At 37.7% G+C, this 22,193-nt stretch overlaps 1 protein-coding gene and 3 non-coding genes across 4 annotated transcripts in view; all 4 read right to left on the minus strand.

The window, feature by feature from the left end:
• Positions 1 to 215: 215 nt before the first annotated feature.
• LOC138878803 (small nucleolar RNA Z103) lies at positions 216 to 324 on the minus strand. The gene has a single exon (XR_011402579.1). It is a non-coding gene; the product is annotated as a small nucleolar RNA Z103 (small nucleolar RNA).
• Positions 325 to 442: 118 nt separating this feature from the next.
• LOC138878806 (small nucleolar RNA Z103) lies at positions 443 to 550 on the minus strand. Its single transcript, XR_011402582.1, has one exon. It is a non-coding gene; the product is annotated as a small nucleolar RNA Z103 (small nucleolar RNA).
• A 180-nt stretch (positions 551 to 730) lies between these two features.
• Positions 731 to 838, minus strand: LOC138878804 (small nucleolar RNA Z103). The gene has a single exon (XR_011402580.1). It is a non-coding gene; the product is annotated as a small nucleolar RNA Z103 (small nucleolar RNA).
• A 4,927-nt stretch (positions 839 to 5,765) lies between these two features.
• Positions 5,766 to 22,193, minus strand: part of LOC104224511 (NAC domain-containing protein 54-like) — a 34,671-nt gene continuing 18,243 nt past the window's right edge. Inside the window, exons 6-7 of the mRNA XM_070156436.1 lie at positions 6,005 to 6,168; positions 5,766 to 5,813 (exon numbers count right to left, since the gene is read on the minus strand). Coding sequence (XP_070012537.1) covers positions 5,796 to 5,813; positions 6,005 to 6,168 — 182 coding nt within the window. The 3' untranslated portion in view covers positions 5,766 to 5,795. The remainder of the gene's footprint in view (positions 5,814 to 6,004; positions 6,169 to 22,193) is intronic.

The following is a 22,193-nucleotide window of genomic DNA, read 5'->3' on the forward strand; positions in this document are numbered from 1 at the left end:
ATTATCTTGTTATTCCAGAAATATTATGCTTCTAAAAAATTATAAAAAGAGTGATTCCAATATGTAACTAAGAAATACTAACATAGAATTAAACTTTTACTGAGCAAAACTTGAAAATGTTAACGAAACCATATTCAAAGGAAACAAAAGGCTAAAAAATTTATTTTCAAATTCAATAAAATTCCAAGCCGAATACGAATATTAAAAAAAATGATATGGATCAGAATATCTGGCTTGGATTTTCTCCCAGAAGGAAGAAAATACATAAAAAAGCGCTCAGTAATTTCAACTTCGATCATCTGGGGAAATAATCATCACATCCATATACACATTCAATCAAATTCTATTAAGAACAAAATAATTCAACTTAACCAACAAATTTTTTTATTTTTTAATGACTCGTAACTTCAACAAAATTAAGAAAAAAATGCAATGGAAGAACATGGATCAGAATATCTGGCTTGGATTTTCCTCCCGAAGGAAGAAAATACAGAAAAAGCGCTCAGTAATTTCAGTTTCGATCATCTGGGGAAATAATCATCACATCCATAAAAAAATTCAATCAAAATCAATAAACATTGTAAAGTTCACACTAAAGCCTGAAACTCTATCCTTTTTACTTTTTTCAAAAAGAATAATCATTTTTCAACTTAAAAAATTAATTTTAAATTATCAATTTTACTCGCGATACTATTTTTAAAAAATAAAGAAAAATATGCAATGAAAGGAGATGGATCAGAATATCTGGCTTGGATTTTCTCCCCGAAGGAAGAAAATACATAAAAAGCGCTCAGTAATTTCAGCTTCGATCATCTGGGGAAATAATCATCACTTCCATCTCCTTTGCTTCATTTTCAAAAAACAAAAAAAGAAATAGAAATAGAATTGTTGATTGATACTAAAATATCTCCAGATCTGATTCAAGCAGCTCTTTAAAGAGCCAATGAAAATTTTCTGAGGCAGAAACGGAAACATAGATATAGCGTCGGCTCATACACAACGGCCATTTAAAAATAGACATCGCTGGTAATCAGTAAATCGACGCATTTTCACAAACACATAGTACGCACAAATAAACACCAAGAGTATAAAATCCTAATTGATTTAGTTGAGAATAAAAGGGGAGAAGAGGGGGCAATAACGAAGTGATTGTGGGAAGTGGAGATTTGTGTGTTGTTTATATAGGGCAAAGGAGGCAGCAGCTTCTAGGGTTTTATAAAGCCCTAACTGAGAATGGGCCGGCTCTTGGGAAGTAGTTTTAACTTAGACCCTTAAGTTTATTTGACTTGCGATTAACCCCCTTGTAGTGTGGAAATTGGTAATTACAGTCCAATGTGAAAAGCTTTTTCTTTTTGTGTGGGTGTAAGCAAATAATTTATTTACCAACCAGATTGATAAGTACAACAGGGGTAGATGCCTTAGATTAAGAAAGGGTTGGTAGGCCGGGAAATCTGATCGAAAAGAGATATTTATTAAATAATAAAAGCGGCATTATCCCTAAATTTTAAAGGGCTAATAACTAAAGTGAAGTCGTAACAAGGTAGCCGTACTGGAAGGTGCGACTGGACCACCTCCTTTTCTGTTCAAATTCAAAGCCAGTCAAAGGTGGCTAGCCCCTTGACCTCCTCCCTAAAAAAAGGACGTGTCGAATAGAGTCAGTCTTAGGGTGAAGATCTTATCTGACTCCCCACCTAACCGCCTCGGCGTAATCCGCTGAACAGTTTCAAAGTAGCAAGGCGAGTGGCCACTGTCCTTTGAAGATTGGAAGATAGTGAAGGCCGACTTCCTTTTTAAAGATCACTCAACAATGTGAGCCTCATTTTCAATCGCCCTCTACAACTAAGGGGTCGTTTGGTAGAGTGTATAAGAATAATGCGGAATAAGGTGTATTGGTAATGCAGGGATTAGTAATGTATGGGTTAATAATGCAAGCATTAGTATGCAGATATTATTTCTTATATACTGTTTGGTGTGGTGTATTAAAAATTATAATGCATTGCATAATTTTTAAGAAAAATAGTTGTTTACAAAAATGCCCTCCATATTCTCTAGCTTTAAGGGACTTTAAGGATAATTTTATCTTTAACCATACAAATACATGCATTAATAGCCCTGGTATTACTTATGTCATGGTTTTCTATGCATTTTTTATACATAGGATAATACCAAGTATGATGTATAACTAATACAAGTATTAGTTATACACATGTTAAAAAAAATATACCAAACAAGGTATTAGTAATGCACAGAGTTAATACTTGCATTATTTTTCTGATACCTCCTACCAAACGACCCCTAAGTCTGTTGAGGTTGTCGTTTGACATCCGACAAGTGTCAAGGCTCTATCAGAAGCCATAGATTAAAAAAATAGAGTTTGGACATCCAACTCTAAACTTCTTGTGCATCTTTTTACTATTAACTATTAGTTACAATATGTATGTATCCAGGGGTGGAGCCAGCATTATTAATTTACAACTCTAAACTTCTGCGAACTCAGTAACTTTGGTTTCATCCCTATATTTGTCTAGAAAAATTCATGAATTAGTTATAAATTAATAATTTAGAACCCAATAACTTAAAAGGCTTTGAATGCTGAACCCATAAGCTTGAAATTATACTCCACCTCTATATGTATCTAAACTAACTGATACTCTCTTCGGTGCAAAAGATTGACACTATTTCCTTATTAATTTGTTTCAAAAAGATTGACAAAATACATAGTTTACCCATCAACCTTGCAGCGAAATCCCTGTTACATACATCTCTTTCCCGGAAAACCTTTTACACACTCAACCTTTCAAACATGTGTCTAAGACACACTACTTTTGACCAGATAGCACCTGCGTGTTTACAAACAAAAAGAGCGTGTGAAGCCCGTAAAAAATTCTATTTTTTTCTCCCCCCATAGGCCCCCCCCCCCTCTAGTCTACTTCCTCACCACTCTCTCCCTCATTTCTTTCCCAAATAGAATTTTTGAAAGAACATATCAATTTTAGATCTAAAATTGAGCGGATTTTGTTGATTTATTGTCCAAATATTATGAAAATTATTTATTTGTGATAGAATTTAAAAGCTTTAACAACAGTATTGAAGGTTTGGTGAAAAAATCTACAATCCACCATTATTGGGGTATCGAAAAAAACTTGAAAATTTAATTCGGTCTTGTTAATTATTGGGTTATTGAACTCAATTTGTTGCTCGATTATTTTCGGCTAGTTGTTTAAATAGTGTGGTTGAATTTTGGTATTGTTGGAAACTTTATCACAAACAACCATGGTGGTAGCAACAATGATGCTTAAGAAAGAAAATGGAAAGATGAAGAAGATGGGTTTTAATTTTAATTTCTAATATTTTTTTCCTTTTTAAAGTCAATGACATATGTCACGATCCTATTAGGGCATGACTTTTACGTTATCTGAAAAATTGGTCAAGCACAAAAGTGGTGTCTTAGGCACACTTTTGAAATGTTGAGTGTTTAAAAAATTTCCCGTGAAAGAGAGGTGTGTAACAGGGATTTCGCTGCAAGGTTGATGGATAAACTATGTATTTTACCATATTTCTTTAATAGAAAGCATTTATAGCCATACAATTGTTATGACATGTTTTAGACCACTAATTTTAAAAGTTGTCCAGCCACACAAATGCTATAACTTATTTAAGACCAAATATTTCAAAAGTCTTTCTCTTTTTTATTAAAGTTTACGCCTAAGTCAAACTAACACAATCTTTTTGAAAAGAAGGGAGTATCAATCTTAGTCTCCAAATGCTTCATTTTCGCAGCCAAAATTTTCTTTATATACTTCTTGAGCTATTATTTTCACTGTAGTCTCAAGTTCCTCTCCATCCAAATGAAATACACACTAATTGTCAAACTAATTTTATAGATATGTGCACTGGCAGAATTTCTTTTTGCATGCTTTATTGCCCAGAGTAACTTCATCACTCCATATATATATATATATATATAAAGCTCTCAAGTAATCAAGGATGATTTATTACACAGTTGGGTTAATCCCACCAAAGTATACAAAGCTCTTTTCAATATTTGTTAACTATATTGTCAACAACACTTGAATTTAGGAATATTATCGAGAATTCAATAACTGCACAGTAGCTCTACAGAGGATGCTCGGGTGTTCCAACCCAGAAATGGAAGAGAAGAAGAATTAGAATAGGAATTTGTAATACTTTCTCGGTACAATCATTTATACTACTCGATTGAAAATGGAAATTACGGGTCAATTTGTTATTCTGAGAATCTATCTAACTAACTCGACACTGTGCTAACTACTTTTTGAGCTGACCCTAACGACCTCTGCTGACGGGGCTTCTTCAGTTTACAATTTGCGTATCATATTTGCCACTATACCTGATGTATTTGAGAAAACCTGGAAGCAGTCAAATAATATTTTGGCTGATCCCACATCAACCCTGCTAAATAGATGTAAATCATCAGCAAACCCCGGTTGAATAATATTCAGCTTTGCACATCTTAGATGATAATGAAACTCCTTATTATCATTTAGCCCCTTCAATAATCTGGTAAGGAATTCTATAGCTATGACAAACATGAAGGGCGAGAGGATCTTAAGCCTTTTTTTGCTGGAACTTAAAGGCTTTGTTGGTTGACCATTAATAAATATTGAATAGCAGGCAGTCATCCAGTGGCCTACAATACCTCCATATTTGTTGAAAACATTACTTTTGGAAGATCAATCTTGCTCTGCTTTGCTTTTCTTGTCTTGCAAATCAAAACTTATTGGTAATTTTTATATGTATTTGCTGCAATGCTGCTACATGATATGGTAGTGCATGTCTTTTTATGCATCTTAATTACCTAATACAGGGAGAAGGGATCGCAAGCATGAGTCGTAAAATGTGTGATAGAGAGACAGTGTGATTCCCCAGGCAAATCCCACATCGACAAAATACGGAAGATATGATGGGTATATAGGTAAGCAAAACTTAGACCCTAATGATGCGTTTTAAAGCCGTGCGGGCTTGAACCCAAAGTGAATAATATCACCAGTGGACTGAGTTGTTCCATATAGTTCCAATGCGATGGGATCCACAACTGCAGATTACCTCCAAACAAAAAACAGCTTACCACTATTGGATCTGTTACATTTCAATACAAGTGATTTGCTCCATCTCCAATATTTCTTCTACACCCAATACTGAACCAGTCTCTGCTCATTGAGGTTGTCGAGGAGGTCGTAATTTTCCCACGAGTTTTAAGTACTGTTTATGATCTCAATGTATAGAACTTAAACTCCTCATCTTAATTGCTGAAACTATAATGAGATAATGAATTAAGGACAATGTTCAAAACTAGCTTTTACATCTAGTTAAACTAAAATACAACCAAAAAGATTAGCAAAGAAAATTAAAACTAGATGAACAATTAAGCTGTTTTGAATTCGAAAACTAACAGATTGAGTGCGCGATTTAGACAAGAAAGTGCTGATAGGATAAGCCACAAAATAATAAACCACTGTATAAAATATTGATCAGATGTGAAAAATTCAAATACAACTATATCAAGATACCTTTGGTATCATATTCAGGGGCTCTAAGAACAAATGTGGTTAGTAATACAAGAATTTAAAAAAAAAAAAAAAAAAAAAAAAAAGAGTTAATAGGAAGGAACAATCTGGTGCAACCAAATGGTAGAAAAAGCTAATACAAGGGTGAAATATGGCCATTTCTTTTCTTTGCAAATCCACTGATAATCTTGACCTTTCTTCTTCTTCTTCTTTTTCTCACTCCCTTCCATGTTTTCTTCTATAGATCCTTCATTTTCCAAACATAAGCTGAAATATATCCAAAAAACATGTAAAAGTGCAATTACACCAACCATAGTGCTCACTGCTCTCAGCCATGGCCTAGTGATCAATAACTGTTTCCTCAAAAAACAATCAAAGAAAGTTGTATTTTGAGGTATTTTTACTAAGTCGGAATTAACAAGATTTCGATGAACTGTGAGAGTTGTAGAAGGAACAACTTGATGATAAAATGTTTTTGCTGCTTGTTGTGTAGCTATAAACATCCCGTGGTTGACTTCAATCTTCTCGCAAACTTCGAAGTCATTGCCTAATTCTGATGAGAAATTCTCTTCTGTTTTTTTGATGAATTCATTGAAGCTGTTATTGTAACAACTTGTTTCTCCTGTAATCAGTACATGAATCAACAAAGAAAACAAAAATTCAAAAAGAAGACAAAAAATCAAAAGATAGCTTATACTATACACTAATTGTTGGTCTAATATACACTAACTGATATTGTTCGCTTTGGATTAGACCCGCATGGTTTCCCAAAAAGACCTCATACCATTAAAAGATACCTACACCTTGTAAGTAGGTTCCACGTGGCCTATCACCACGATCCACGGATCTATTTTCGAGATTCACTGTCTTGTCACCCGGGTCAATTTTCGAGATTCATTATGTGCCACTACATTGTCAGAGTATTTATGACAATCAAAGCCTACAATTAGTTTCATAATCTTGTGTGCACGTCTCCAAGCTCGCAAGGATAAGGTAACCCGGCCGCAACATCATCCTGCCATCACCATACTCGTCCAACAGAACCTGTGCTTTGGTACCATTTGTTGGGCTAATATGATGTCATATTGTCCGTTTTGGACCAAACCCGTACGGTTTTACCCAAAAGGCCTCAGACAAGTATGAAGTCCCTACACTTTATACGTAGGTTCCTAATTTTTTTAACTACTAATGTGAGAATTTGCTCGCACACCCAACACTACAACAACAACAATAACATACCTAGTATTATCCCACACCGTGGGGTTTAGGGAGGGTAGTGTGTACACAAACCTTACCCCCACCTTGTGAGGATAGAGAGGTTATTTCCAATAGACCCTCGGCTCAGGAAAGCATAAGCACCGCATTAATGAAAATATAGACAAGAAGGGACAGTACCAAAAAACCATATAAAATCAGAATAAAAATAACAACACAGTAAGGTGATCAACAATGAAAACAGTTAGTCATAAAAACCTACTACCAACTGAAAGCGAGACTGCATGCCAATACAACTTTTATGAACACTCTAGACTACCTATTCTACTACCTTAATCCTCGACCTCCATATATTCCTGTGAGCACGTGATTTTTGCCTTACGAAAAACTACTCCAAAATATATCAAAATAAATTTCTTTTACTGTGTAATTTCTGAATTTGCGTGATGTTAAAAATTTGTTTATGTCCGTAAAATGTTTGCTTTGTCATAATTAAACAAAAATAAAATAAAATACATATTTGCATGAATATAGGATTTAATTATGCATTTAAGAGATAATTTAAATAAAATCACAAAAATATGCATTGGTTTTATTTTAAATGTTTCACTGTGTGATTGATGTTTTTGTCTATGTGTTAAATAATTGTTATAGAGTAATTAATATATTTTTGTGAAGGTAAAATTGTTTTATAATTACAATTAGAAATTTAAATTAGAAAAAATGAAAATAAAATAAAATAATACATATACATAAAAATCGGACCTGGATTTAAATCCAGGCCCAACCAAATTAATTCCCTTCACAGCCCAATCCCAACAGCCCCATGTCCGGTCCAATTCAAACAAATCGAAACGACGACGTTTCATCACCCTTCATCAAGGGCCGTCGGATTCAATTCATCCAACGGCTGAGATCTCATCACCCTAACCCGTGATCATTACCCGACCCACTGCCCCGGTTCAACCCGTCCCCCAACTTAAACCAAACGACATCGTTTGGTTAAGTGAAAAGATCCTAGCCATCCATTCTACTTGATCCAACGGACGATACCAATCCACCCCACCTCTATATAAATCCCAAACCTTACCCCGGCCCCTAACCGAACACCCCCCTTCCTACACTGTTCATCATCGTCCCAAACCCCCACTCCTAACCCTAGCCGCCCTAGGATTCCACCGCCTGAAACCCGGCGGCATCAATGCCGCCGGTCACCACCTTAACACCCTAGGACCTCCTGAACCTCCCCTACACGAATCCGACCTTAGTTTCCTTCGAATCAGGCCCCAACTCTTCGAATCTTAAATCGAAGGTTGGCCTGAAAACCTGATCTAAACCAATCAGCCCCAAATTAACACCATGGCTTTCCCTAACAACCCTTGTTATGGATCTGAAGTTAGTTTAGTTCGAATCAGCTTTGAACTTCTCGAATCTTCTTTTGAAGATTCGGACCAAACAAGAACAAACTCAGATCCGTTTCAAATTAACACCAAATGACCCCTAGGCTACCCTCACCCTTGTATCATGTTTGGTTCCCTTCGAATCTGCCCTGAAATGTTCGGATTTAAGATCCAAGAACCTGAAACCCTAAAAAATACCAAACTTTTGGATTCCGTGCATATTAAATGAAGATTGAGGTTTAATCGACCTTAGTCGAAGTATTTTCAGTGGAAAATACTTCGACTAAGGTCAGTTTGATTTCAAACAAAAAAAATCCGAAGTCCAAGTTGAGTTCGAGTCGGAATAAAATTGAAGATTCAAAGGTATTTTTTCTATTTATTTTGTGTATTATACATGTATTTTTGTGTTTGTTTTAGTCTGTGTAATTTTTCCATCTTTTATTATCATACTGTCTCCTACCCGTCTACCTGATTTTAAACGGGAATTGTTTCTGTTGATTGTGCTCAGTGACAATGTGTGTAATCGACTCGATCAAGTTCGTCGATTAGTTATATTATGAATTCTCATTCATAATAATACTGATTGAAACAACCTGTTTTCTATTATTATGTACTGTTTGTTGACAGATATTGTAGATAATCATCAGTTAAATCATCCTGGTTTATATGAATCTGTCAAAATAAGTGTTGTATATATGTTATTGTCTGAATATTAAAGTTTCAGGGCATTGTCAGTATTGGCAATGATCCTGTATGTGTCTGATTTTGGTTCAGTGATTAATCCAGTCTGAATTGTTATGATAATTTCAGTAATATGTTGTTATGATGTTAGTTCTGAATTCAGTGTAATATTGTTGTAATGTCCAGTTTGAATTCAAGTTTACAAAAGTTGGTCAAATACAATTGTGTTAGGAAAGTCATAGGATTGGTTATAGCTGTAAATCAGAAGGATAGTTAAGTCTATACAGATTGTAGAATCTGTTTTACAGTGGGTTCTGATTTTTCAAGTAATAACAGTAGGTCAGGGGCATTTCTGGGAATGAAACAGTAAAAAACAGGGTGTTAGTGCTAGTGTATTATAATGTAATGTTAATGGCTATATTTAAGTAATAAAGGGGGAACAAGGGATAATGGGGCTGCTGAAAATCATGTTAGGATCACATAAAGTATTAAAAAGAAGTTTCAATGGAAACTTTCTGGTTGTTAAAGGGATAAAGGGTCCCTCCAATACTAATTGGTATAGAACCAGCCCTGTATAAATACAGGAGCTGGACAGACCTTAAGGGGGCAGTCTTTATCAGTTTTTTAAGACAGAGAGAGAATTTTTGAGGAGAGTTTTGAAGGAATTCTAAGAGGGCAGTCTTTAAGAGTTTTAAGAGGAAAAGAGAGTGTGAAATTGGGAAAGCAAACAGATTTTAGGATCAGTTTTCAGGGAGGAGTTTGACAGACAGAGAGAGAATTCTTAAGAGAGACTTTAAGAGAATTTTAGAAAGAAAAAAAAATCTGGAAAGGCAGATTGAGAGAGAAAAACAGAAATCTGAGAAAGATAGAAAGAAAGGAAACAGAAAATAGAGCAATCACATACACACTCACACATAGATACAGCAACAGAAACAGAAAATCAGAAAAAAAATAGGAATTTGAAACTGAAAAGAAACTGAAATCTGATATGTTGTTCTTTTGTTGAATCTGCTCAACTTTATGTGATTCCACTGTTCAGTTAAAAACTGAAGTGTCTTTTAAAAAAACCTGTATTGTGCATCTGACTTCCTCGGGTCGTATTATCGCTCAAATCTGTGGAAATACTGCTATTCTGTTGAATTTGTTACTGCTGCTACTGCTGACATTTACTCCTCCTACCTCCATTTCCAGGTACATATCCTCTTAAATTCTATGTTGGAAAGAGATTCAGCATGATAAATCAATGAAGCTTGAATTGCATTTCTATTTTTCCATTTATCTAAGTTTGTTATTATAAATTTCAGTTTTTTTTGTTTCATGTTGTTTCATATAGAAGTATGCTTGACATGTTAATTGTCAGCTGATTATTCTCTTTTGAAATTCATATAAGTGTTGTAATAATATTACTTATTCTAGAATTTCATTATAGTTAAGATTGAATTGTTAAAATAGGGAACATGGCATAAAGTTGGCTATTAGTTAAATCATATGACGTTGTTAGTCAGGTATAGAGTATTCTAAAAATGCATGGTTAATGTATTTCGATTGTTTGGTTATGGATTAAGGTTAAATATTGTTAGTTGAATAAAGAGTAAAAACCATGTTGCTAGTTTATTCTAATATCTAATTTAGTTATGGATTGAATGATGTGAGTTGTACATTCATATATGGCATGACAATAGGTATATATAGGATCATTAATGGATGATGAGTTGATGTATCTCATTATGATGTTAAAATGCCAGAAATGTTTCAGACATACAACTATGTTGCATGAAAGGCAATATTGTTAATCGATTTATAATTCCCTTTCTTATCAATTTGATACCTATTTACCGTCGTAAATAAATTAATCTAATTTCGCCTATTAAATTAAAACAAGTGTAAGAGAATGAGATGAGAGGTATAAGCATAAATCGCAACATTTTATATTAAGGGTGAGTAGAAATAGAATTTTCATTAAATAAACAATGAAAAATTATTTAAAAATATCCCTTCCATTTATAAAACATTTTTTTTGTGTAGTTGCTCATGTAATTCATTCTTGGGGTATATACATATATATATGTCATATTTATGAGAAAGTGGTATTTTTATTCACACTTCGTTATTTTGCTCCTAAAATTTGAATAGTCTTGAATGAACATGTTATATGCGGAAATTATAATCAACGAGCAACATTCAATAAATTGTGAATTCTTTTTTCAAGAATTAAAGGATATCTTAAAGGAAGATTTCTCATAATATAATAAACATTTTGTGGAAATTCCATAATATCATTACAGTATTTTGCGCAATTAGGGATACGTTCGCGTACCCTGATTATATTTAAAAGCTAAATTCGGATTATGCGTACGCGCAATTTCGAACGAATATTTAATAAAAGGATTTTTCCAAAGACGTTAAATCAATTTCATAAAAAAACCGAGATGTACGGTTCACTATTTAAAAAAAAAAAACAAGTACTCTTGATTCGACACAATTTCGAAAAATGATTGCTCAATAAATATATTATCAAAAGTTATTGTGTACACGTACGCGTGACACAATTCCACATTTTTTTTAATAACACGAATATACGTACGCGTAATTCGATTCAAAGAAGGGTTCTTAACCACAATAAGTAAAAGCGGTAGAAAAATCATGTAACAAAAAGTATTTAATAAAAATCAAGATAATTAAGCCAATAATAAAAACAGTTAAGCGACCGTGCTAGAACCACGGAATTCGGAAATGCCTAACACCTTCTTCCGAATTAACAGAATTCCTTACTCAGGATTTCTGGTTCGCAGAATAATAAACAGAGTCATATTCTCCTCGATTCAGGGATTATAATTGGTGACTTGGGACGCCTTAAAATTCCCAGGTGGCGACTCTAAAACAAATAAACAAATCCCGTTTCGACTGTCCTTCAATTGGAGAAAACTCCCCGCGCGCCCCGCGCGCGCGGCGAAAAGGAGGTGCGACAGCTCTGGCGACTCTGCTGGGGACTTTAGTCGTGAACTGTAACCCAGAACCATTGGTTCGGTTTAAAGAATTCGAGCTTAAAATATCTGTTTTATTGGCTTTACTTACTATATAATTTTCAACTGTTTATATGCTAATATGCTAAATGTTTTTTTTTACCGCTTTAATATTATTTGAATTGTGAATATATACAACTGCTACGAAACCCCCTTCTTTCTGAGTCTTCTGAATTTATGGTGTACACGTGCGCGTGACCCACCTTTCTGTTAAAGTCATACCAAATAAGATGGAGTTGGGACAAGTAACTAGGCCGGGCAGACTTTCGTGCTCCCGGTACGTTGCCCCCGCTTCGGCTCAAACTGTCCGTTTGGGTAAAAGCCAGGTTTAGAACAATCAACCTAAGGTTTTACACTTAGAATAACTCAGCCATGTACCGGATCCCTAGTAGGAACGAATATTTGCATCATATGCATTTGGCTTTGGAGACTCAACACAGGGGTTGGGTCTGTCTAGGACAGGTGAACCAAAAAATAAAAAGACCATCATGATGCATCCTATTTGTTACTTGTGCATTCATTTGCTTCGAACATGCTTGTTGACCAGCTCAAATAAAATCATGGTAAGAAGAAAGTAATAAAAAGGGTTGTTTCAAATTTCGAAAAAAAAAGAAAAGGTTTTAAATCTTGAAATAAAGGTATTTAACAATAAAAAAAAAATTCGAAAATTACTTTTTAGTATAAATTTTCAAAAAATGAATTTTGACTTTATCAAAATTAAATTTCAGATACAAAATGAGCACTACACAAAGCCCCTCATCTACAAGTACAGAGGAATTTTTATGTCAGCTTCAAATGTGGTGGTATGATTTAGGCGAAGACGGTCAAAAATGGGTCGTCAAGCATTTGGGAAATCTCACAGACATTATGAAAGTTGAGCCTCGGGATGATCTGATTACGGCATTAGTAACTTTCTGGGATCCTGTTCACAATGTTTTTCGTTTCTCTGACTTCGAGCTTACTCCTACATTAGAGGAGATAGCTGGATATGTTGGTTTTGACGGAAGTTTAAGAAATCAAAGCTTGATATTCACAAAGGCTCCTTCAATACATCGATTCTTCGGTCTTCTGAACATCAGCAGTCAAATCAGGAAAAGCAATGTCATCAATGGATGTTGTTCCTTCAATTTTTTGTATTCCAGGTTTGGAAAGTCAGATGGGTTCGAAATTCATGAGAAAGGCCTTACTAATAAGCAAAACAAAGACACTTGGCAGATGCACCGTCGATTTGCTTTCATGGTGGCTTTTCTAGGAGTCATGGTCTTCCCAAATAAAGAGCGAACAATTGATATTCGCACCGCAAAAGTTGTGCAAATCCTCACCACTAAAGAAAATCACACCCTTGTCCCCATCATTCTATCAGATATTTATCGGGCTTTGACTTTATGCAAATCAGGAGCGAAAGTTTTCGAAGGATGCAAAATTTTGTTGCAAATGTGGGTGATTGAACATCTCCAACAACAGCCCAAGATCATACAGTATGGGTCGAACAAAGCTAATTGCATCGAGAGCTATGAGGAAAGAACAAAAGATTATCAAGCTCCAGAAGGGATAGAAGCATGGGTATCTCATCTAAAGGCTTTAACTGCAAATCAAATTGAATGGACTCTGGGATGGCTCCCGATGAGAGAAGTAATACATATGTCAACCTCAAATAGTTATCTACTACTATTGGGATTGAGAAGCATTCAGCCGTATGCACCACTAAGAGTTTTAAGGCAACTAGGGAGATATCAAATAGTTCCTGATGAGGAAGATTTGAGTATGCAAGTAATCGAATTACACCCAGAAGCCACTATTCCTGAAGCTTTACTTCAGCAAATGTGGAACGAGTGCCGATACTTGAAAAGTGATACTCAAGTCCTAGACACTACCAAGGGTGAGATAAATCCTGGATATGCAAGGTGGTTCGAAAAACGGTCTCGCGTGGATGATGTACCAGAACCTGAGCTAAAAAGGCCAACAAAAAGACCCCATGTTCAAAACTTCAATGATAAAATCCAAGAGCGGTTGATCTGGGGAGAAAAAGAAAAAGGGTACAAAGCAACTATCCATGCCCTAAAAGAAAATCTAAGAAGCCTCAGTTTGGAGAAAGATTTGCAAGAACAAGAAGCCGAAGGCGAGAAAAAGAGTCTAGCTTGTGAGAATGAAAATCTTCATGCTCGATTCCAAAAAATGAAAAGAGTTTCTGAAACGCCAAAGAGGAGCTGGAAGGATCAAAAAACCATCGCCAATCTCTTTGAAAGAATGCAAGATTATGATTTCATTCTTGCGGAAAATGAAAGGGCATTGAGCAAAGCAAAAGAAAAGATCCAACAATTAAACGAAGAAGCCAGATCTAACAAGGAACGCCAAGATAGGCAGTCCGAAAAAGACAAGGCACAATTCAATAAGGAAAAAGACTATTGGATGCGATCAGAAGACCAGCTTCGTGCACAACTAGAAGAGGCAAGAAGATGCAACAAAGAACACCAACAAGCAGACCTCGACAAGGAAAGAGCGCAAGCAAGATTTAGAGCAGGCCAGACTCCGAACTTTGTTAGAATCAGCTCTAGATCGTGAGACCCGCGTCAGAGATATAGCCACCACTCGTCAGCAGCAATTACAAGACCAAGACCAACGTCTCCAAGGTTTCAGGGCACAAATCCACGACCTGGCAGTCTTCACATCTCAAAGTTATGTAAACTGCCAAGGAATGGATTATGAAGCGTTTACAGAGCATGCGCCCACTTTTGCTCGTCATCTAGCAATAGAGTTGGAAAGGATGTATCGTACACTGGGAGGTCATCCGGGTCAAGCACCACATTGAGCAGATAATCCAATATTTGACAACAAAAATGGAAAGTGGGGTATGTTGTAAGATGTTATGAATTGTATCTTTTATTTTGATTTAAGTGTGTTGTTTTCAAGCCATTTTCTTAAAGTTTTTCAAATGTAATTCCATCTTTGTGTAATGAATAAAAATGATTGCCTTTGGTCCGAACTACGCAAGGTCTGATTCATGTAAGAGCATGATATGTAGGCAATCTCTCAGATTCGACCACCACGATAAAAGATATATATAAAAATGAATAACAATAAAAATTTCAAGAAAGCTGGAACGACACAAGCAACCGAGCGAATGCATAATAAAAAGGGATTATTTGTCTAGGAGCATTGCATCTCAACGTGTGATTATATATGTGTTAAACTCTCAAAACTAACAAGTTTGTCCATTTCCAAAATTCAACCAGTTAGTTTCTCTAAAGAGTATACTGGCATATTATCACTATCACACAAGATCCAAAGGACCAATACCCGAAAGTATGTCTATCCCAGATGTTGACACAGGTATGGAAATAGAAGAAATGGATGTTGGGAAAATGAAAGAAGAGATGTTTAAGCTCAAGCAGCAAATGGCTGAGATGTACCAAGCTTGGTCTACAGGACAGTTACCCCCATCTTACCCAAATAACCCTGCTCCATCAAAGACCCAAACTCAGGATAATATCACCACTGAATTATCCCCAAGTTTCCCCATTTATCAGCACTACCGAGGCACCACCTCTCAGACACCACAGTCTCCACCTCCAAAGCCAGTTCCGTACTTTCCTCCACCTATGACTCCTGTTTTCGTAGCACCTCCCCCTGCTACATTTCACAAATCTCCTAGTGAGCCTACATTCCAGGCCCAGGACAACCAATATTACCCTCCGGAGCCCACCCTCAAAGCCTCCGAAATTCATTCAACCACTCCTCATTTTGATCTCCCAACCGAAATTGACAAGCCAGCTAAAAATGCTGAGCAAGAAGAGATGTTCAGGAAGGTCAAAAGTCTAGAACAGTCGTTCCGAGACATGCGAGGATTAGGTGGGCAAGTCAGTGTAGCCTACAAAGATTTATGCTTATTCCCTAATGTACAATTGCCATTTGGCTTCAAGATGCCCAAATTTGACCTATACAGCGGGCACGGCGACCCAGTAGCCCACTTAAGGGGTTTCTGTAGCAAGATGCGAGGAGCTGGGGGAAAGGATGAATTATTGATGGCTTACTTCAGTCAAAGTCTAAGCGGATCAGCTTTGGAGTGGTATACACGCCAGGACCATGGAAGATGGTACACCTGGGATGACCTGGCACAGGCATTCGCATACCATTTCCAATACAATCTGGAAATCATCCCAGATCGATTATCTTTGACCAAATTTGAGAAGAAACACAATGAAAGTTTCAGAGAGTATGGTTTTCGGTGGAGAGAACAGGCAGCAAGAGTAGATCCTCCTATGAAGGAGAGCGAAATGGTAGACTACTTCCTCCAAGCCTTGGAACCAACTTACTATGCCCACTTTGGTTTCAGCAGTTGGGAAATCATTCAACGAAGTAGTGAAGATGGGAGGTATGGTGGAAGAAGGCCTCAAGACAAATAAAATCATGAGCTATTCAGCAATTAAGGCAACTACTCAAGCTATTCAAGGTGGGGTAGGAGGAATCGGGAGAAAGAAAAGGGAGGAAACAGCAGTAGTTGATTTAGGAATTTGGCCGGGACCCAGAGGTTCACCACTTTACTATAATCAACAACGACCTCGCCAATCAGCTTACCACCATGATTCATCCCAACACTACTATCACCCTTCAGAGCCTCATTTTGCCATTAACCATGCTCAAGCATACAATCAGCCACCTGTTCACACCAATTGGCGTGCTCCTGTCACACCAAATACTTACCCACGAGCCTATCCCGGACCAGGTTTCAGGCCTAGGCCAGCATTCAGGGGAGAAAGGGAACAGAAAAAGAAAACTTACACTCCATTGGGAGAGTCTTACACTAGTCTGTTCCACAGGCTGAGACAGTTAGACATGCTGAGACCAATACAATCCAAACTACCCAATCCTCCACCAAAGAATCTGGATTACACCATTAGCTGTGAATATTGCTCCGGTACACCAGGCCATGATACAGAGAAATGTTGGCATTTGAAAAATGCAATACAAGAGCTGATTGATACTAATAAAATCGAGGTTCAAACCCCCGAAGCTCCAAATATCAATAGAAATCCAATGCCAGCCCATCAAGAGGCTAATATGATAGAAATCATACAAGCTGATGGGGAGACAAAGAAGCCGTCACAAACTGTCATGATGATCAAGTCTCATGAAGCCAAGCCAGATAAGCAGTTAACAGAGGAGAAGCCGGTACCTAAGCAGAACAGAAATGGTGATGAACCATCTATGATAGTCGAGGAGGGATCATCGAGCAAAGTTGCCACAAAACAAGAAAGGCCGAAAGTGATAGTACCAGGGGTTGCTAACAAACCCATTGTATTCGTGGAAGGAGCCCGTACAGATCGGGTTATTATTGCACCTGTAATCCAGCTGCCGGTCATCAACAACAAAGCCATCCCATGGAACTATGAACGGGTGACTGTAATGTACAAGGGCAAAGAAATCAAGGAAGAAGTGTGTGAGGTGCAAGGCTTGACACGTTCGGGAAGATGTTTTACTCCCGAAGAGTTGAGAAAAACTAAAAACAATCCAACGCCAACAAAGAGAGCTGTGACGGAAGAAGAGGCGGAGGAGTTTTTAAGAAAAATGAAACTCCATGATTATTCTGTTGTGGATCAATTAAAGAAGACCCCCGCTCAAATTTCATTGTTGTCATTACTAATCCATTCAGAGGAACACCGTCTGGCGTTGATGAAAATCCTGAATGAAGCTCATGTTCCTGAAAAGATCTCTGTAAATCATTTGGGCAAAATAGCCAACAGAATCTTTGAGACAAACAGAATTACATTTGCTGATGATGAATTACCTGTGGAAGGTACCGAGCACAACAGAGCTCTTTACCTCACCGTGAAATGTGAAAACTCCGTAGTAACCCGGGTATTGGTTGACAATGGGTCCAGTGCAAACATATGCCCTCTCTCCACTTTAAACAAATTAAAAATTAAAGAGGAGAGGATCCAGAAGAATAGTATCTGCGTACGAGGATTTGACGGTGGAAGCAGAGATTCATTTGGCGACATAGTGTTGGAACTAACTATAGGGCCAGTTGAATTCACAATGGAATTCCAAGTGTTGGACATATCTGTTTCTTACAACTTGTTATTGGGTCGACCATGGATCCATGCTGCTAAAGCAGTCCCGTCAACACTACATCAGGCTGTCAAGTTTGAATGGGATCATCAAGAAGTAGTCGTGTATGGAGAAGAAAGTTTAAATGCTCACAGCAGTACCATTGTACCGGTCGAGGGAACAGAAAATGACCAGGGACCATGGGTATACCAAGTGACAAACACAGTGTCGATAGAGAAAATTCCAGAAGGGAAATACCTTCCGAATCCAAGGATATCCTCTGCATCAGTCATGATAGCTTATGAAATGTTAAAGAATGGCTTTATACCCGGCAAAGGTCTGGGCTTATTTCTGCAGGGAATTGTGCAACCAGTATCTCTCCCCGAGAACTGGGGAACATTCGGTTTAGGGTTCACACCCACCGCCAACGACGTAATAAAGGCCAGGAAATTGAAACACCAAGCATGGGTTCTTCCAAAACCAGTACCACATCTGTCAAAGTCTTTTGTCAAGACCGGCGCTAAAAATCGCCCGATAACAACAATTCCTAAATCCCGGGTCAATCCTGAGAAGGAATTAATTGAAAGGTTCGAGAAATTGTTTAGTGATGTGAATATGTTGGAAAGCGGAGAAGGGTGTAGCAACGCAAAAGCAGTTTCCTTTTTATTATCATTCCTGATAGTTTTCTTTTCTTTTTCTTCTTTCCTGTACAGTTCCTTTTACGCTGGCTCTAGTGATATGGCATGCATGAGGAATCCTCAGCCCAGTCTTAAAAATCAATCTGGTTCCGAAATATTAATTCAAGAAATATATTGTGATTATGAATCAGAATATGATGAAGATGAGGTTTTTGAAGAGATTAGTAAAGAGTTAATTCACTTTGAGGAAAAAATCAAACCTAACTTGAGTGATACCGAGGACGTCAATATAGGGGACACGAGTAATGTCCGGGAAACTAAAATAAGTGTCCATCTCGAACCAAAGATCCGAGAAGAGTTAATTAAAGCACTCATAGAATTCAAAGATGTTTTTTCATGGTCGTATGACGACATGCCGGGCTTGAGCACTGATTTAGTGGTCCACAAATTGCCCACCGATCCAACGGTGCCTCCTGTCAAACAGAGGCTGAGAAAATTCAAGCCTGATATGAGTATGAGAATTAAGGAAGAAATCACCAAACAATTGGAAGCAAAGGTCATTCGAGTTACTCGATATCCTGTTTGGTTGGCTAATGTCGTTCCTGTGCCAAAGAAAGATGGCAAAATTAGAGTATGCGTCGACTATCGCAATCTCAACAAAGCAAGTCCAAAGGATAATTTCCCATTACCCAATATACATATTTTGATCGACAATTGTGCCAAGCATGATATAGGGTCTTTCGTGGATTGTTATGCCGGGTATCATCAAATTCTAATGGATGAAGAAGATGCAGAAAAGACGGCATTCATCACACCATGGGGAACTTATTGCTACCGGGTAATGCCATTCGGTTTAAAGAACGCCGGAGCAACCTATATGAGAGCAATGACCACAGTGTTTCATGATATGATACATAAGGAGATTGAGGTATACGTGGACGATGTGATCATAAAATCAAAGCATCAGGCCGACCACGTTGGAGATTTGAGGAAGTTCTTCTTAAGACTTCGCAGGTACAACCTCAAGCTTAACCCTGCCAAGTGCGCATTTGGAGTTCCATCCGGAAAGTTGCTGGGATTCATAGTCAGTCGACGAGGCATTGAGCTAGATCCGTCAAAGATCAAAGCCATCCAAGAACTGCCACCCCCAAGAAACAAAACTGAAGTAATGAGTTTGTTGGGAAGGTTAAATTATATCAGCAGGTTTATTGCTCAGCTCACAACAACCTGTGAGCCAATTTTCAAATTGTTAAAAAAGGATGCTGCAGTCAAATGGACCGATGAGTGTCAAGAAGCATTCGACAAAATAAAAGGGTACTTGTCAAACCCACCCGTATTGGTCCCGCCAGAGCCAGGAAGACCTTTGATTCTTTATTTAACGGTTTTGGAAAATTCATTTGGTTGTGTATTGGGGCAGCATGACCTCACTGGCAGAAAAGAACAGGCCATCTACTACCTTAGCAAGAAGTTCACAGCTTATGAGGTTAAGTATACTCATCTGGAAAAGACATGTTGCGCCCTAACATGGGTAGCTCAAAAATTGAAACACTATTTGTCATCCTATACTACTTACCTCATTTCTCGGTTGGATCCGTTGAAATACATTTTTCAAAAGCCTATGCCAACAGGAAGACTTGCAAAGTGGCAGATATTGCTCACGGAATTCGACATCATCTATGTGACTCGAACTGCAATGAAGGCTCAAGCACTGGCCGATCATTTAGCCGAAAACCCGGTCGATGAGGAATATGAGCCGTTGAAGACTTATTTTCCTGATGAAGAAACAATGCATATCGACGAGGTGGAACAAATTGAAAAACCTGGCTGGAAACTTTTCTTTGATGGGGCCGCCAACATGAAAGGAGTCGGAATAGGTGCTGTAATCATTTCTGAAACAGGGCATCACTATCCTGTTACGGCTCAATTGCGATTTTATTGCACCAATAATATGGCTGAATACGAAGCTTGCATTTTGGGGTTAAGGCTAGCTGCAGACATGGGTATCCGAGAAATCTTAGTCATGGGAGATTCGGATCTTTTGGTACATCAAATTCAAGGAGAATGGGAGACCCGAGACTTAAAGCTCATCCCGTACCGGCAATGTCTACATGATCTTTGTCAGCGGTTTCAATCAGTGGAATTCCAACATATTCCAAGAATCCATAATGAGGTTGCCGATGCATTGGCTACCCTAGCATCAATGTTGCACCATCCGGATAAAGCTTATGTAGATCCAATACATATTCAAGTCCATGATCAGCACGCTTATTGCAATATGGTTGAAGAAGAATTTGATGGTGAACCATGGTTCCACGACATCAAGGAGTATATAAGAATGGGGATATATCCCGCACAAGCCACAGGAGACCAAAAGAGGACCATTAGGCGATTGGCAAATGGATTCTTTTTAAGCGGAGGAGTTTTGTATAAAAGAACACCGGATCTTGGATTATTAAGATGCATAGATGCCAGACAAGCTACAACTGTCATGTCTGAAGTACATTCAGGAGTTTGCGGACCCCACATGAGTGGATATGTGTTGGCAAAGAAAATCCTCCGAGCTGGTTACTATTGGCTTACCATGGAGCGAGATTGTATCAGTTTTGTACGCAAGTGTCATCAATGCCAAATACACGGAGATTTGATTCATTCTCCACCATCCGAGTTGCACACAATGTCGGCACCATGGCCTTTCGTTGCTTGGGGCATGGATGTGATTGGACCAATTGAGCCGGCAGCATCCAATGGACACAGATTCATTCTGGTAGCTATTGATTATTTTACCAAATGGGTTGAGGCCAAGACATTCAAATCAGTAACCAAGAAAGCTGTGGTCGATTTTGTCCACTCAAATATCATATGTCGATTCGGAATCCCGAAGGTGATCATCACAGATAACGGTGCTAATCTCAACAACAACTTAATGAAAGAAGTATGTCAACAGTTTAAGATTACACATCGTAACTCTACCCCATATCGGCCCAAGGCGAATGGAGCAGTAGAAGCAGCCAACAAAAACATAAAGAAGATACTTCGGAAAATGGTAGAAGGTTCAAAACAATGGCATGAAAAATTACCATTTGCATTATTGGGATACCGCACTACTGTTCGCACTTCAGTAGGAGCCACTCCTTATTTGTTGGTATATGGCACTGAAGCAGTAATTCCTGCAGAAGTTGAGATTCCTTCCCTTCGGATCATCGCCGAAGCAAAGATTGATGATGATGAATGGGTCAAAACCCGTCTGGAACAGTTAAACTTGATTGATGAAAAACGATTGACCGCAGTATGCCATGGTCAATTATATCAAAGAAGAATAGAAAGAGCATACAACAAAAAGGTGCGTCCTCGGAAGTTTGAAGTAGGTCAGCATGTGCTGAAACGTATTCTTCCACATCAGGTTGAAGCAAAAGGCAAATTTGCCCCGAATTGGCAAGGACCATTCATTGTGACCAGAGTATTATCGAATGGTGCACTATGTTTAACAGATATTGAAGGCAAATGCATAGATATGGCGATCAATTCTGACGCGGTAAAGAGATATTATGCATAACTTTTTGAATGTTTGTATTTAGCACTATTTCGAAGATTGAAATGACAAAGGCAATTTATTCTGCTATCCAAACACTATACCATTTGCTT

The sequence above is a fragment of the Nicotiana sylvestris genome, chromosome 9, assembly GCF_000393655.2.
Source record: "Nicotiana sylvestris chromosome 9, ASM39365v2, whole genome shotgun sequence".
Classification (NCBI taxonomy): Eukaryota; Viridiplantae; Streptophyta; class Magnoliopsida; order Solanales; family Solanaceae; genus Nicotiana; species Nicotiana sylvestris.